Here is a 19,295-nt window from a genome sequence, read left to right as displayed (position 1 = left end):
ATAATGCTCCATACCATTCTGTAATAGCGGACAGAGCCCCAACAATGCAGACGAGAAAAGCTGACATGCTGGCTTGGGTGGAAAGAAATGTCTTGCCTCGGAACACAGATATTACCATTGAACCTTGTACTACAAAGTCAGAGCTAATGGAGCTTGTGACAGCATACAAACCGAAACCCGTTTATGTCATCGATGAGATTGCAAAAATGAATGGCCACCAGGTGATCAGGCTGCCTCCTTACCATGCCCATTTGAGCCCCATAGAAAATATTTGGTCACAAGTGAAGGGTTACGTAGCTGAGAACAACAAGAGGTTCACTATCACTGAAATAGAGAGACTGAGGGGTATTGAGAATGTTACTGCAGAAAAATGGGCCTCTGTGGTGAAACACACATGGGGACTGACGCAGAAGCAGTGGAAAAAGGAAGGAGTTTTGGAACACCGTGTGGAAGAAATTATCATCTCCCTCGGTTCCAGCTCCAGCTCCGCAGGTGAAGAAAGCGATTCCTCCCTGGGAGTTGCTCCACTCACACCGTGAAGGTGAGTAATTTTCCACTGTGATGAACCTCTCCAAACTGCATTTTAAGGCTGAGTAATCAGAACGGGAGTCTGTTTTCTGATAATCAGTATCATATGCATAAAATGTAATTTCGGATTTTTCTTGAAAATTGGTAATGCAAATTTTCCAGTTTTAGCATGAAGTCGACAAAATTGCCTTGTAAAGCTAATGTTTGAATTGAAGTATAAGAGGTGTTTACAGCACCCTTCGAAATTTTGATAATGATTATTATTTTTGTCTCTGAAAATAATAAATTATACATTCTTCTTCTTCTGTGCTTTCTTCTCATTAAGGTGGATGGACTTCGATTTTTCGAATTTTAGACAAGGCATGTGAGATTTTAGAAATTAGGAATCATGATCTATGGTTAGAATAAATACTTTTTTTATTTTACTTCGGATTTCAATAAAATGATTGCAAGTTTAAAGGCACTTGAAACGACAAGACTGACTTTTACCTCGCACAACTCTTAATTCCAACTATAGCTGGCATCTTAAATTGTGCCGTTGCCTGTGACAGGGTCTGAACGATTTCTCCTCTTTGTACGAAAATCTCTTAGATATTTTTCTCACCCTCACCCGGATTTGAACCCAGAATGTTGAGCAGGCCTGTCAAAATGCCATTCTGATACTGAAATCTAATAAAAATAAAAATAAATCTTCCGGAGATAGACTGATTAAAGCCTATGAGGAAGGGGAATGAGGAGTTTGTCTTACGATATTTGAGCTAATAAAATTACTGCTGATCCACCTTGGAATAATGGCAACGATATTTAATGTTTTTCTAACTCTTTCATGATCGCCGTTAATGGATATTATTTTCCGCAGAGCCTAGCGCAGAACGAGAGATGTTAACTGTGATGTAGTAACTCCTGCCGGATCATGTGGCAACACAGCGCTCCCACTCCTTGTATCGGCGCCACGTGCTGCGAACTGTCAGAACGATTGTTTTAATAGCACTATAGAAGTGGACATTAAAGTATTGAATAGGTGGATTAAAGAACACCTTTATTATTTTTGAACTGTAAATTTTCAGTAAAGACCAAAAATGAGATTTATAACATGTGATTATAACATGTAAGCCGGGATATTTAGAAAATTGTTAGATTTTTGTCGCATGTGAGTTTTACTGATAGCCCTTTTCAAAAGTTGGCAGGTATGATTTAAACAACAACAACACCACCACCACCACCACCACCACCACCACCACCACCACCACCACCACCACCACCACCACCACCACCACCACCACCACCACCACCACCACCACCACCACCACCACCACCACCACCACCACCACCACCACCACCACCACCACCACCACCACCACCACCACCACCACCACCACCACCACCACCACCACCACCACCACCACCACCACCACCACCACCACCACCACCACCACCACCACCACCACCACCACCACCACCACCACCACCACCACCACCACCACCACCACCACCACCACCACCACCACCACCACCACCACCACCACCACCACCACCACCACCACCACCACCACCACCACCACCACCACCACCACCACCACCACCACCACCACCACCACCACCACCACCACCACCACCACCACCACCACCACCACCACCACCACCACCACCACCACCACCACCACCACCACCACCACCACCACCACCACCACCACCACCACCACCACCACCACCACCACCACCACCACCACCACCACCACCACCACCACCACCACCACCACCACCACCACCACCACCACCACCACCACCACCACCACCACCACCACCACCACCACCACCACCACCACCACCACCACCACCACCACCACCACCACCACCACCACCACCACCACCACCACCACCACCACCACCACCACCACCACCACCACCACCACCACCACCACCACCACCACCACCACCACCACCACCACCACCACCACCACCACCACCACCACCACCACCACCACCACCACCACCACCACCACCACCACCACCACCACCACCACCACCACCACCACCACCACCACCACCACCACCACCACCACCACCACCACCACCACCACCACCACCACCACCACCACCACCACCACCACCACCACCACCACCACCACCACCACCACCACCACCACCACCACCAGTTCAGTGAGCCAATCAAGCCACTGTCTTTTAGGCCAATTGTGTAGCCACCATTCATCAGTTGGTATGTGGTACGCTGTCTTCATTTTGCTGTACCATCTGACAGAGATACTGGAACTCTGTTAGGCAGACTGTTGCTGAGTTTCAATTAATGTTGTCATGTAAATGCTGAGTGTGTTGCTAAGTGTGTCTTATATATGACGACATCTTATGACGTGGAGTACTGAATGGACATTTTTTTAACGTCCTTCAAAAATCTGACTACTGTGGCTGGAACTTGTGATCTTGGGGTGTGGAGGCAGACACTCTACACTGATCCACGAAGGTAAATTACTGGTCAAAGATATGCTGAACGGTATAAGAATAGGCATGAAGAAAATTTAATGGTTAGACTGTAAGAGGCCAGTAGGCTAAGAAGAATTACTGTAATTACTCGCATATTAGACTCCTTTTTTACCCACTTTTACAGCCAAAAAATGTAAAGGGGGGTCCAATATGCGATAACACAAATTTTGTGCAGTGAACACATGAATTCTAGCCTATAATGAGCTATAAATTGTGTATGTAAACATTGTACACTATTCTTATGAATGTATTCGAGTTATACTGGCTATTTTCGTTAAATGGCAGTAGTTCTAAATGTAAAAAGATGACATATGGTGAACACTACTTTTAGGCCTACATATAAAGTAAATATAGTCAGTTTTAGTTACTCAAGTCACGTCATTTGTTTCATCTCAGTAATTCCTCTGATGAGGTTGACGTCAGGAAGGGCATACGATTGTAAAAACATGCTACGAAGATTCGTCTCGCTTCATACTTGACCCCGTAGAGAAAAGGGATAAGGGTATCATATTATAATATTTTGCAAATTAATACAAAATAACTTAATGGCCAGTCATTTGTCTCTGTCAGTTGAGTAATAGGTCTACCACACAGTAAACATGAGTAAACCTGATCACTGCTTTCATTTGAATTATCGTCTTGCACCACCAACTTCCCTGCTACTGGCGTGTCGTCTTTCCAAGTGACGTCATCTTCACTGCCATCTCGTCAGGAATGCACTGCAATCGAGAGCATTCGAGGTCTCGTCTTTTTTTTTTAACCTTTTCAAAATAGTTTCATTCCCGACTATAGATTCCAGGTAGTGTGAATCTATTCCCAAATGGTTTCTGGAGATGGTCTCTGATATTCCCAGTTGGTGTATGTGAAGCAGAAGCCATTGCTTCCAAATAAAGCTGTGCTGTAGAAAGCATGTCAAACCACCAGATGATAACTAGCGTATGTTATGAGTTGTACTTCCAAATGTAATTCATAGTGAATGGAAACATTCTTTTGATAACTGCAGCTGTTGAGAGTCAGACCCTTATTTTTAAGTATACATTGCATGCTTGTTCTCTACATTTATCATATCAGGATTTACCTAAACAGCCGTAAATTGGATAAGAAAGACCATGTTGCTTAGGTTAAGTTTGCCCGGATAGTGCCAAAAGTTCCATGATGGAAAGAATAAGAATAAATTACAGGAAAGTTTGCTGCATTTATGGATATTGCAGGTGTGGCGGTTATGTTTTATTATCATAATGTTTAATTTTTTATGTTCGTCATCTCCATTTTAAAAATGTTTTAATGTTTTGTATGGTGTCTACGAAAATCGCTAAAAGTAAGTGGGAATATAAAATCAATATTATTTTTATTATTTGTTAGGTATGTTGCCGAGTAAAACATTTATTATGATTAGATAGTTTTTATTACGTTTTAAACTTACTTCTCTCCAAAAAAATACCTACAGGCATATTGGCCCAAGTTATGGGATATTAAACAATCACTTTGTTAATGATCTCGCCTGCTATATTAATAGCAACAACCATGAATATTTCTCAACTACGATGAAAACCTTAAACCTCTACTATATATCTAAATACTGCTCTGTGCATAATAAAAGTGATTGCTATTTTTACTTACAGTTAAGGAATGTTTGCTGAACTAAAGCTCTTTCTTAGACACGCCCCCAGTGGAGGGGAGTTAAATGTACCATTCTTACTGCATATCAACCTTCCTGCCATTCAAAAATCTCTGGCAGTATGGTATCAGGAATCAAACTCAGACTCCCGAGAACGATAGCTAATTGTGCTAACCATTACGCTGGTGTATATTCTTAGCTACAAAACGCAAACATATAGCATGACTGATGGATGCTTGCAATGCGCGGGTCGGACATGAAACTATTCACCTATTTGTGCGACGTCATCAGAGCTGCACCAGGCCTACGCTACGGAGGCGGACATTTCGTAATTACAAAACACAGATGTACCGCATGACTTCAACGTGTGTTTTCATTGCGAGGGTCGTACTGACGGAACTGTTCACAAATGTGTGCGATGTTATCAGAGCTGCAATAAGACTTGTACCTGCTTCGAAGTGAAATATTTGTTCTTCTCTGACGAATTACGTTGGGGGTGGTCTTGTATGCAAGACTTATTTTGTTCATTTTCTTCCTCTCGAAAAGCCAGGGGAGGGGGGAGTCTAATACTCGAGTAAATGTGATAGTTTTTTAAAACTGGATTCAAAATCCTGGTATTTTACATGGTTAATGTAATGATTTGGCAACAAGCATGACAAAGCTGAAATTTTAGATCAGCAATATTTATGTAGAAAGACTCAAATGTAATAATGCTGGAGGTAGTGATGTTATGAACCAATAACAGTAAAATTTTCATGCCAGGCTTAGTAGCTCAAATAGGTAGAGTGTTGGCCTTCTGAGCTCAAGTTGGCAGGTTCGATGCCAGCTCAGTCCACTGATATTTGAAGATGTTCAGCAGGTATAATAACTCCTGCAGGATAAAGTAAGTCTTTATTATGCTCTCTCCACCCTTAATCGTATAGTATACAAAGTAAATAATATAATCTTACCTTCCAAGACTTCTTGGAGAGTGATGTGTTCCTGAGCGTGGCCAGGGACCCACTAACTGATCCCCAGAAATATATTTACTTCTATAACCTGATATAAATCGTTTGTGATTTTACCCACCACTGGCATCAATAGCGACTGCCGTTGGCTGAAATATGTACAATGCTATATCAGTTTTAGAATTTAACACAGCTGGATGTCATCACCAACTGCAACACGATATAGCTAAACCAATATAGCTGATATCATCATCATCATCATTTCCCTTTATCCAGCTGTAGCTGTGTAGGGGCAAATATAGTTCCTCTCCACTTTCTTCGGTCTTTCCACCACTCCTCCTCCAACACTGTGTCCCAGTCCTGGTTTCTTTCTATAATGCTGCGTTGGATGGTATCCTTCCATCTCAATCGTGGTCGTCCACGGCCTCTCCTTCCTTGGATTTGCATTTCCATCACCTTTTTTGGCATTCTTTCGTTAAAATTGAATAATTGAAAAAGAGGTTCAACCTATTCAATACATAAGAGAAAGAAATGTAGTGATTACATTCTTATTTAATAGTAATTAGAATTGGGACCGGTTTCGACCATAGTCCAGGTCATCGTCAGCCGATCAAAACATAAAAAAAGAAAACATGAAAAACAATGCATATGAAAAAGAAAAAGATTAAGTGAACTCTGGATCGGTATAAGAGGCAATATAAAATGATGATGGGGGTAGAAACTGTGAGTTACTTAAAAGAAAACAGTGCGTAATTTTATGAATGGTAGTACAGTACACGCAATGATAGGTAAAGTCTCACAATGTTTATGAACAGCGGTGAACGGTCAAATGGGTCAGTTTTTACAAACCGTCAGGCACAAAGTCACAGCACTATCGAACAACATATGAAGATCTATCAATATGTTGGAAGTCGAAGACGAATAGATTTATAGAAGCAAACTGCCAGTTCCCGGTGATCAGCGCGGCACACTCAAGGTCATGCACTGTAGTCTCGAACGCCAAAGTAGAATGGAGAATATCCTGAAGATCCAGTATTTGCCTCGGTTGCGGGAAATTAAGTACGTATATATAGATACATACAACGCAATTCAGTATAATTGAATGAGTAATTGTGTTACTGCTGAATTCTTGGAAAACAGTTGACTTGAAAAAACAATTGTAAAGAGAAAAAAATATAGTAAAGAGCGCAATATCGGAAAAACAAATGAAAACATATGTGCACAGTGCGCTATTTTTAAAATGAAAAAATTCAGGTCATGATTGAAGTAGTCGAAGTCGGCGCAAGACAAGAGTTAAAATTTGAATGAGGAGAACCGAAATGAAGGTGGTGGTTTTTTTTTTTATGGACAAAGCAGATATGGTGCCTCGGAAAAGATTAGGGCGTCCCCTGCTAAAAGCGACGTGCAGCTCTTCAGGTGCTGGGGGAACTGTAAAAAATGGGCAACCAGCACCAAACTACTTTAAAATTGCAACAGTAAATGTACTGACATTGACGGGAAAGACAGAAGAACTGGTTGACTTCATGGTAGAAAAAGATATAGCCATACTTGGACTGTGCGAGACCAAGAAGAGGGGTACAGTAGAGATCCCTCTGAGAGAAGGATACAGGCTGTGTTACAGCGGAGGACCTGAAGCAAAAAATGGAGTGGCCATCATACTTAGAAGAGAAATCCAAGAATATGTGGAATATACAAAGTACGTCAGTGATAGGATGATGATGATGAGACTCCAGTTTGAAAATGGCGTGAAAGATCTATTTCAGTTGTATGACCCACAAACTGGTTGCATAGATGAGCATCTAGAGGACTTCTTAGAGGAAGTGGAGAGACAGATAGAAGATAAGGAAGTACTATTGATGGGAGATCTAAATGCACAAGTTGGAATGGAAAGACAAGGAAAGGAAGATGTTGTAGGGCCCTTTGGATATGGAAATGTAAATCCAGAAGGCGAGTTGTTGGTGGATTTTTGCATGAGGAATCAAATGATTGTTGGAAACACCTGGTTTAGGAAGAACAGTCAGAAGATTACAAGGTATGGTTGGGGAGACAGACGAACAAAGACCATGATTGATTATATAATCATAGGGAAAGAACACCGGAAGAACCTTGTAGATGTAACAGCCATGCCTGAAGAAGCCTTTGGTGGAGATCATAGAGTTGTGATAGGAAAATTGGAAAGATGGAAAAACCCCAATTAAGAAGAGAGAAAAGAATTAAAGTATGGAAGTTGAAGGAGAAAAGCATACAAGAAGAATTTCAAAGGGAAATAATACCCTTGGTACCCAGGACAGAGGTGGGGAATGTTGAAGAGGAATGGAAAGGATTTAAGGAAGCACTGGTTGGATGTGCAGAAAAGGTGTGTGGTAGAACATCAGGAAATGTGAAAGACAAAGAAACACACTGGTGGCATGATAGGGTAAAGATTAAAGTGAAGGAAAAGAAAATGGCATGAAAAGCATGGAAAACATCTAAGACTGAAGAAAGTAGAAGAAAATATGTGGAGGCAAAGGATTTGGCCAAGAAAGTAGTGGAGGAAGAAAAGCTGGGCCTTATACACACAGAAATTGAGAGATGATACGCAGGGCAGCAGGAAATTACTGTATGGTATCTTAAGAAACTAAAAGAGAGATCAAGTAAACACCAGATTTGTGAAGGATGAAGGTGGCATAATATAGCTGACAATGAAGCATAAATTATCTCTCTCTCTCTCTCTCTCTCTCTCTCTCTCTCTCAAAGCCTATGTTGTTTTTATTATATACACACCCTTAAATAAAGTTTAACCCCTTAATGCTGAAAATAAAGCAGTGGTGATATTCTTATTTAACTAGAAGAATAAAACCAAGACTGTATAAATCTGCAAAATGCAACTGTTTGCTGTGCTCTTGTTGGTTGATGGTGACGTAGATAAAAACTTGATATTGTTTCCAGTAGAGCTTAAATCATGCATGGCCACAGGGCTCTGTTACATATGGTGAAAATAACCACATTGTTCATTAATTCAAGTTTTATCCACTCTATTACTACTTGTTACACCCCCCAGACCCCCTGTGCTTGCTGTGCTAGTCTCGGACCTCACCTAACAAAAGCAGACTAGTGGTCCTGTCACTCATCAGACCTTGTTACACTAATTTGTTTTTCAGTACAGCAAATCTTGGTTTCGCTAAAGTACACCACAACGAAATAACCAATTTTATGTAATCAAAGTTTATCGTTATCAAAACATGTTTTCTTCTTCGCATTAACGTACCACCACACTTAACACCATTATTCTTCCAATAACACCTTTAAAAATATTTATTTCCTTGCTGAATATTTAATTTCATAGTATGCCCGCACTCTACACAATTTTTTTCTGTTGTTATTAACCTGGAATTTTCACAAGGTAAATATAGTTACAAAATTATTCTTAAAATCGTTAAAATTACTTATCTTTACCTCGCAACCTGTGGACACACTCCACCCATCACTAAACTTTGAATATTAGCACAGCAACAAATAGTTTATTTATTGACATTGCAATAAATGCCTCAATTGCGCACCCTCGCTTCGCCCCTCCCCTCAGTTAGTGGTATTTTCAAGGAACTAAGTATGCCTCTAGCAACGAATATGACACAGCAACAACTGCTAGAGCAATGTTAACTGTGCACACTGGGGAGAAATTGGTAAACATTTACCCAGGTCAAAATTCTGGCACTTTAGGCATCTCTGAAAAGTGTGAAAGTTATTAATAGGATGTAAAATCAATAACATTATTATTACATTTTTCATAGAAGCAATTCACAAGTCATCTGTCATTGAAGTTGGTTCATTCATTCATTAAATTTTATTTTAAATCCACTTCACAGAATGGTAAAAGTCCCAAGGGAGCAAGGATAGAAGGCCAAACCAATATGTATTTTGTGTTTGATTTTAAAAAATATTTTTTACAGTGGGTGATGAATACTGTTGACAGCAACTTGAGTACTACAGCTGGTGAGCAGTATGGATCTCTTCGAGCACAGTTGTGGGCTGCTGTTGAGGATGAGATTTCCATGAATGACTGTGACATCTACAGGTTGGTGTCTTCTTATTCTTATTCTTATTCTTCCCCAATTTATTGAGGCGAGCACTTGATGTTGATTTGGGCCATTTTTATGGCCAGATGTCCTTCCTGACACCAATCCAATGTGAAGGGAAATATTCAATATTGTGTGTTTCTGTGGTGGTTGGTAGTGTGCTATGTTGTATGCAGACGAAAAGAAGTGTATCGAGACAAACACTTACCCAGTTCCCGAACCAGAGGAATTAAGCATACGCAGGTAAAATCCCTGATCGGACTGGGAATAGAACCCAGGACCGACTGATCCAAAGGCGGTGTGCTGATCAATCAGCCAGGGAGCTGGGTAGGTTGGTGAATATGTAGTATATGCATGTATATATATTACATATGCTCGTGGACTATTTTTTGTCACTCCCTTCTGTTGGCATTATTTAGACTCTTGGGAAAATAACCACAAATTCTGTCAGTTTCTGCTTGTAATTATAAAATGTTATAAATATAACATATAAAATTATAAAATTCACGTCAGAACTAGCTGAGTGCTTGACTTTGAAAGTTCGCTGTAGTAATATTACTAACAACAGCTCACAGGTGCACAAAGTATGGTGGTAATATTACTACTGCCAGCTGCATAATATTAATGAACAGAAATCATCAAGCAGAAGCCGTAACTATTTTCAATTTCTACGTACAGATAAGCTGGGCAAATACATTATCCGTGATATATAGTGTGAATTAACACATATTCATATATTATTAAGACATACTGGTAATTATTTCAAGGAGAAGTAAACAGCATATGTATTCCATCTACAGTAAAATCCTGGTTAACCAAAACCCAGGTTATGGCTCCAAAATCGCAAATCAAAAAAGCACGTACTGTACTTCACATTAATAATCACAAGGGCAAGAGCATGCTAGCGGAGAGAAGGATGACTGACTTTGAGTTAATTCCCCAGCCACTGACTCCCCCGTCTAAATATAGCTACTCTGCCAACTACATGAATGCAGATTTGAGAAAGTGGTGGTTGATTTCCATGTTGCATGTGCATTTTTGTGGTATGGCAATTAAGCAGAAGCATGTTATGATTTCTTTCACTGATAAATTGGATGCTATCAAAGAAGTTGAAAAAAGGAAGTTTATGGAAAACTGTTCTGGCTAATTGCGGAGTTGGTATTTCTATTGTTTCAGAATCAGTGTTGCCAACTTAGCGGATTTTCTGCTAAATTTGGCGGAATTAGAAGACTGTCGGCGGAGAAATATATAATTTAGCGGACAGCGGATTTTTTGGCGGAATTCTAGATTTAATATAACGGAATTTAGTGTTTTATCCATTTTTCGTTTTTTTATTTGTGCTCCAGTCTCTCCGAGCTATTCCGTATTTCTTGTCAGGAGCTAGCAGTCACATGAAGAAAACATGTTATTTGCATTTCATGTTATGAGATCATGGTGTCAAATTTATAACACGTATGAAAGGGTACTTATCTCTTAGTTGACGAATGACAACAGATAATGAAACTGTGAGAGAGCAGCATTTATATTCATGCTATGAAGGAAGACCATTTAATGAACTGGCCTGTTTTGTGTGTGGCCGTTGAAGTCTTCACCTAGTTTTCACCTGGCACTAAACCGCCTACAAGTTTTAGCTCACGATCAGGGGGTTAATCCCAGTGAAACTCACAGATCAGATGAGTGCAGACATTTTCTTTTTTATTATTATTATTATTATTATTATTATTATTATTATTATTATTATTATTATTATTATTATTATTATTGCGTGTAATCAAAATTTCTAGATAAAGCTGTGAAATGTCCTTATAGAAAGACACTGAAAACATCTATTTTGAAAAAGTAGGCAAAGCTCTTTATCTTTGATTCACCAACAACTAGTAAAAGGCATGCTGTTTGACAGGCCTGATGCTGCAAGAAAAAAGCTAAAATGTTAGCTCAGTTGTTGGATGAGGAAGGGAAAGATTTTTGCACAAGCTCTGGGTGGTAAGATAGGTTTAAAACATTATTCGTCATTTGACAATTAAATTTATGTGGAGAAAAGTTATGTGACATTTTCAAAACAGAGTTTGAAAATTGCACCCAATTCGACTCTAAGGGCCAAATTTACAATGCTGATGAAATGGCTGTTAATTTCAAGATGTTGCTTAAAAAAGCTCAAAAGTTGGCCCTGGAACACAAAATGGGGAAAAAAAAGAAAAGTATGGATAACTGTTCTTTTGGCATCAAATGTTTCTGGCACACACAGACTGCCCCCAGCGTATACTGGGAAATTGAAAAAACCTTGAGCCTTAAAGGATGTTGTCCGAGATTCTCGACCCGTTTTTAATAGAGCCAAAAGTAAATGCTTGGATGTTATTTTAACTCTTTGTCGAATGGTTTAGTGATCAGTTGAACTGGAAAAGGTCTACCGAAAAAAGCAATCTTATTTTTATGACAAACTGTGCAAGTGGTGGTGCGGTTAGGGTTGCGCAGCTGTGAGCTTGCAGTCAGCAGATAGTGGGTTTGAACTCAACTGTCGGCAGCCCTAAAGATAGTTTTCCGTAGTTTCCCATTTTCACACCAGGCAAATGCTGGGGCTGTACCTTAATGAAGGCCACGGCCACTTCATTCCTATTCCTAGCCCTTTCCTAACCCATTGTTGCCATAAAACCTATCTGTGGCGGTGCGACATAGTAAGGCAAATTGTAAAAAAAAAAAAAAAAAAACTGCGCCAATGCATCCTTGCAAGTTAAAAAATGGTGATGTTGCGCATTTCCTTCCTCCAAATATACCAGTCTAATTCAGCCACTGGATCAGTGTGTAATAGACACATTTGAACAACACTGCGGCCGTGCGGTTAGGGGCGCGCGGCTGTGAGCTTGCATCTGGGAGATAGTGGGTTCGAATTCCACTGGTGGCAGCCTGAGGATGGTTTTCCGTGGTTTCCCATTTTCACTCCAGGCGGGCTGTACCTTAATTAAGGACACGGCCGCTTCCTTCCACTTTCAAGGCCTTTCTTATCCAGTCGTCGCCATAAGACCTATCTGTGTCGGCGCAACGTAAAGCCAATAGCAAAAAAAAAAACCAGCACTATCGTGGGCTGTTGTTGATAACCATTCTGCAAGGTAGTAATTCACAGAACAAAACGGCGAATGAAGTGCTGAAGTCAGTAAATGTGAAACGCCTAATTTATTGGTGTGTAGGGGCGTGGGATAATGTGAAAGCAGAAACTGGAGAAAACTTTATGATGGGCCTGAAGGAGACGACTTGGGAAGTTTTGAAAATTTGGCAGAAATGGTAAAAGGAATCCCCGGATGCAAAGACATGGAGGCATGCGAGGTAGATGAATGGGTTGTTGCGGGAGATTTAGAAAAAATCCCAGATCAATAAATTTTAGAAACAGTGTCGCAGTCAAATGCTGACTTGATTGAAGAGCCTAAAGTAAATGATGTGAACAACAGAGTGACAGTTGACGATGGTTATGTAGCACTATAGGTAAGCATAAGTTAAGAGTTTGTTATGTCTACAGTATTTAATGCCTTGCTTTTTTTTTTTTTTAATGTGAAAATTAAACGTGACCGTTTTACCAGCTGTTGCCTACTGTTTACTGGACATTATTACTTTTAAAATCAACGCAGAAATGATAGTATGTACCTGTGATGTTATTTTAGTTGCCCAAAGATTTGTTGAACAGTGCAGTGAGTCATTGCGGCTGAAGTTCTTCTAATGAAAAGATGGCGGGGCTTGAAAAACATTGAGAGGAACACGAGAAACAAACGAAAATTACTGAGTTTCTTGAATTAGTAATTCATATGAAGTACTGTAGGAGTCCGTTACAGCGAGAATTCATAACAGTGAACAATTTACTCGCTATAGCGGATTGTCGTTACATCAAATTTTTCGTAAAACTGTGGAGGGGGCCTCTGTATACATTAAAAACGGTATGAAATGGCAATCTGTTTGTTCAAAACTTGCATTTTCGCAGATTTCCATACTGCGGCATATTCGGTAGTAATTTTTCTAATTCCAAGACGTGAACGCATATGTTCAATTTCATTCTGAAAAATTGTAGTAGTATCGCTCCAGTAGCTTCTGTGGAAAACTTTTTAGGTTTCTTATTCAAATAGCATTATCTAACTAAACTTAACCTACATATTTCAAGCGCCAGTAGAGTAGGCCGAATGATAAACTTTTTGGTATAAATTTACTATAGCCTTTCCGAAATTGACGCGAGAAAACACAGCGAAACCTCGTTAGTGGATTTTGCTTAGCAGGTTGTAAATTCAAAGTCCTAATTAACGTCATATTAAATCTATATAAAAATACTTTGCTTATCATGTCACAAATTTTCACGACTACCACTTAGTAGGATCACATTTTTCCCAGCCCTGAAAATGTTCTTTGTCATGCCTTATGAAAGGAACGTGATTTCCAACAGAGATTAAAGCCCTCGTAACAGGAGGCTGGTCGGAGAAAGTTAGGAGAAATGGCCTTGAAAATCTAACTTTACAGAGTAAATTTCACCTTTGGGAAGCAAGTCTTTAATCTCCAGGAAGTTCAATTTTTCTCTTTGTTTTCATTGATATTTCTGAATAACTCGGAAAGCCCTTTTTGTGCTGTATTTAGCATTCCGTTCAGAAGTTAGAAATTTATTCTGTGTTGAGTGATAAAGTGAAGGGTAGTGAATATTTTTCGTGTGATAGCCTAAGTACAGATTAGGAACATAATCTTTTAAAGTTGACTAGCATGGTGCATATTTGTGTAGCTCAGTTATGAATACTGGAAAAATCGTGAAGATAAAATTAAAATCAAGAAAGTGGACAGGCATCTTTAAATGGTGGCACGTATGTTGAAGCTCACACCTTCTAGTTTCGACTCAAGACGATTGAAATGTTGTCGCATTCGAGGTGACGGTCAAAGTAATCCTCTCGTACATAGCCGAGTTTAACCTCCTAATAATTCATGGTCGAAGAGTGTGACCAAGACCCAGTGGAAAAAGTATTTGTATTTTTCTCTCATATTTTCCACGTCTTTTGATATTCTCATCTTTAGAAATGGTAAATAGGCTATATCTTTCACTGTTCCTGTACATACACAATGTAAAAATGCACGCTGGTCAGAAAAAAACAAACAAGAAAGCGAATAAACATATAAAGTGTTTACATATCCCTGTTCGATAGTTCTGATTCATGTATTCAGTAGTTTTTCTCGCCTAACACATTTTCTTTCCTTGCCCCCTGCAGAAACGTCGTAACGAGATTTGACTGAATAAACTAACCTTTGAAATCGGTCATCCACTCTGTGCCGTATTTTGAGGTGTATCACATTCTTACTTAATTTCAGTACATAGCATTTAAATTAAGCGATTGTTTACTTCAGATTTTATTACTAACAACTACTGTTATTGGCCATGTTGTTCACTCATTTAAAATACAGAAACATTTTCTCTTTCATTTTCAAATTATGTTTACAGAACTCCAGTTGACGAGTATTACTAATCGATGACGACATCCCCTTCGAGTTCGAATGTCGATGAGAGAGCTCGCTAGTACACATAGAGCGAAAACTATACCGAAGATTATTGGTTGCATTCAATATAATTGCTGGAGTGCATAAATACGAAAACAGAAAAAATAACATGCTAAATGGCTCGTAATAACAAATGCATCAGTAATAGGATTCTCGCTGTAACCAAAGGATAATGCACACTTAAATATACGAATTTTCAAGGGACAGAAAAAGCTGTTGTTACAACGGAGTTCTCACTATAGCGGACTTGTACTGTATATATTGCTGTACTGTAATCCTAAAAATGTAATTTTAATTAGTAAAGAACATAAGTGCAGCCTACTAAGAGAGTTTTGAATTCATTTGGCCTTCAAAACATTTCAGAGTAACATTGCAATTAGATTTTTAAAATAGTAATAGATAATGTTCATGTCTTAACTGAAGAAATCGTTATCCAAAAGAGTTTCCCACCCACTTCGTTTAACCGGGCTTGTACTGTATTGAACAAAGCTATCATATTGCTACTAAACATTAAGATATTTATTTATTTATTTATTTATTTATTTATTTATTTATTTATTTATTTATTTATTTATTTATTTATTTATTTATTTATTTATTTATTTATTTATTTATTTATTTATTTATTTATTTATTTATTTATTTATTTATTTATTTATTTATTTATTTATTTATTTATTTATTTATTTATTTATTTATTTATTTATTTATTTATTTATTTATTTATTTATTTATTTATTTATTTATTTATTTATTTATTTATTTATTTATTTATTTATTTATTTATTTATTTATTTATTTATTTATTTATTTATTTATTTATTTATTTATTTATTTATTTATTTATTTATTTATTTATTTATTTATTTATTTATTTATTTATTTATTTATTTATTTATTTATTTATTTATTTATTTATTTATTTATTTATTTATTTATTTATTTATTTATTTATTTATTTATTTATTTATTTATTTATTTATTTATTTATTTATTTATTTATTTATTTATTTATTTATTTATTTATTTATTTATTTATTTATTTATTTATTTATTTATTTATTTATTTGTGTTATCATCATTCAGTATTTTTTCTGCTTGCTGCTCCAGGAGCTTTTTTTTCTACTTTGCTTGTCTTCAAAGTCCTCACATTTCTCTGTACCTTAGTCTATTTGAATTTCTTGGTTTAGGCCCTGAGCTTTCACTTCCTCACTATGCTTGGCCTTTCCCTTATGAAGGTATGACATTGACACAAGCCTGGAATGAAACATCTAACGATGAGGAACGTACGAATTTGGAAAACACTGCAGCGAAATAACAATAGGGAAGGGAACTACCTATGTAAATCCTTAATGGCTGGCAACCAGTTATTACTTAATATCAATCAACAATCAATCAATCAATCAATCAATCAGTCAATACTGATCTGCATTTAGGGCAGTCGCCCAGGTGGCAGATTCCCTATCTGTTGCTTTCCTAGCCTTTTCCGAAATGATTTCAAAGAAATTGGAAATTTATTGAACATCTCCCTTGGTAAGTTATTCCAATCCCTAACTCCCCTTCCTATAAATGAATATTTGCCCCAGTTTGTCCTCTTGAATTCCAACTTAATCTTCATATTGTGATCTTTCCTACTTTTATATACGCCATTCAAACCTATTCGTCTACTAATGTCATTCCACGCCATCTCTCCGCTGACAGCTCGGAACATACCACTTAGCCAGTGTCCCTGTTGAAATTGTTAGGATTTCTACGTATTTCTACAGCTTCCCGTATGATCCTGGACCTGTAGTGTCTAGTGTGGGTAAGAGCTTGAGCATCTTGGAACATGACATCATGACCCGACGATAGAGCGTGCTCAGCTATTGCTGATTTGTCTGGCTGGTTGAGACGAATATTACGTTCATGTTCCTTGATACGAGTACCAATGGACCAACATATTTGGCCAATGTATACCTTACTGCAAGTACCCCAGGATGTAAAAGTGGGGACAATAATTTGTCCTTGGTTTTACCTAGACTGTGAGCAATTTTAGTGACTGTACCAAACACGGTTTTTGTATTGTGTTTGCGGAGGACCTTGGCAATTCGATCTGTGGTGTTGTGAATGTAATGCAGGTAGGCAGTTCCCTTCACTTCTTCCTTCTGTGAGCTTTGCTTGGTCGTTCCTGTGGGATGCAGGGCTCTATGAATCTGCAAATCACTAACCATTACCCTTGAATGTGACTTTGAGTATGTCCATCTCCCCCTGGATATTTGATGGCTCACAAATTCGTCTCGCCCTCCTGGTGAGTGTCTTGAGAAAAAAAAAACAGAAAAGAGTAGATTTTCACGCTGATTTTTCCTTCTGTTCTTCCTGTTCTACTGATTTCATTATCTTGAAATATAAAATTTTACACTTATATTCAAATGACTACTTCAATTAGCACCTTTTGTTTTCTTTCTTCTCACCAGTCTGCTCTGTTGTTAATGTAGATTCCTGGAGCATAGAGAACAGAAAGCATTGCAGAATACAATCGGTAATTTCAGATAGATACTTCTAGCATATTAACAAACTGCTGAGAAGATACTTTATTGATCTCAGCTAATGCTATTGTAATAGTGGTACATGCAGGCTGTTGTAGACTCCTGCAACCTTTCCTAAACTTGTTTATTCACTGTTTGGCAGAAAATAACACTATTAGAAATAGAATAAGGGGATGGTTGGTATTATAAAAATAAAAAAAAATCACCACAAAATGAATAAAAAGAAACATATGTAACATGTTAACTACTTTTTGGAACTAGGACAATTTGCAATTATATACCGGGAATATAATTGAAGACTTTACAATTCTCACATATGGTCTTGAAACAAGGCAAATAGTAAAATCCAGTCAATTGAAATGAAATTCATCAGAACAATGTACTGAAAGACCAGGAAGAACAAGATTAGAAATGAAGCATCAAAATACATGTTACAGAGTTTTTAGGAAAATGCAGGCTACAATGGTTTGGACATGTTATGGAGATGGACGGAACAGGAACATCAAGGAATTACTTTGACAGATAAGTGAAAGGGAAGACGCCATTGGGAGACCAAGGAATGGATGGATAGACACAGTGAAATCAGAGGTCAGCAAAGAGGAATGCCAAGTGGGAGGACATAGAGGAACAGAAAATATACTTTGACTGGAAGAAGTGAGTGTTTGTACACCACCCCAGGAAACTGGAGCTTGAAAATGATGATGATGATGATTATGATTTCAAAATTTTTCTCACAGGTCGTGGGAATCCCTAAGCGAGTGCAATATGGCTTGTATCAATCTTGACGTGATAAAAAGGCTCGAGAGCTGACAATAGTTCGCTAGTAACTATTGGAGTTTTAAGGTATGCTGTAAGGTTATTATTGCGTTGGTTAAATACTCTACAGTGCTGAGAATATTTTTGTTATTTGCACAAGAGGAAGAAACCAGTTAAAAGGTGCGTTCAGAAATTCCACAGACAGTTTCCCGGTTCTACAGTACCATCAAAATGTTACATGGAACAACTCGTTCACAAGTAATGTAGTACTGCTTCTGTAACTAATAAGAAAAAACAGTGAAGGAGAGCAGCTCTCGCACACGAAAGCTGAGAAGATACACAAGCAATACTGCAAGTCAGTCCACAGAAGTCGCTTCGGAGAGTAGCTCTGAAAACTGGTATTTCACATTCGTCAGCACGTAATGCAACAAAATGATTACATTTACAATCTTGTTGGACTCGTTCAGTCCATAACATACAGCCTACAGATTTCATTGCAAGAATAAGATTTTGCAATTGGCTAATGAATAATGTCCATGATGGTACCACGGATCTGAACTTTTGTTTTATGAGTAATGAAGCATGGTTTCATTTGTGTGGATATGTCAGTTCACGGAACCATAGCTTCTGGGATACAGAGGACCCAGACATTTTACAGCCAAGGAGACTTCAGCTCGATGTGAATGTGGGTGTATGGTGCTCTATTAGTGCCAAACGAATTATCGGTCCAGTAGTTTTTCAGGGCAAGATTACCTCCAACCGTTACATTCACAACATTCTTGAACCATTTTTTGCTGAACTGACTGAAGAAAAAAGGTACGGCTATTTCCAGCAGGATGGTGCAATGGCCCATATGGTG

General features: G+C 38.4%; 1 protein-coding gene across 4 annotated transcripts in view; it reads left to right on the top strand.

Moving 5' to 3' along the window:
- The window catches only part of Maf1 (repressor of RNA polymerase III transcription Maf1), a 131,610-nt gene that overhangs the window by 57,294 nt on the left and 55,021 nt on the right, over nt 1-19,295 (top strand). For all 4 annotated transcript variants that reach the window (XM_067135636.2, XM_067135634.2, XM_067135635.2 and 1 more), the window contains exon 4: nt 9,522-9,646. In XM_067135636.2, the coding sequence (XP_066991737.1) occupies nt 9,522-9,646 (125 nt within the window). The remainder of the gene's footprint in view (nt 1-9,521; nt 9,647-19,295) is intronic.

This window comes from Anabrus simplex, chromosome 1, assembly GCF_040414725.1.
Source record: "Anabrus simplex isolate iqAnaSimp1 chromosome 1, ASM4041472v1, whole genome shotgun sequence".
In the NCBI taxonomy this organism is placed as follows: Eukaryota; Metazoa; Arthropoda; class Insecta; order Orthoptera; family Tettigoniidae; genus Anabrus; species Anabrus simplex.
Note: the sequence above shows the minus strand (reverse complement) of the source record. Positions and strands in the feature narration are given on the sequence as shown.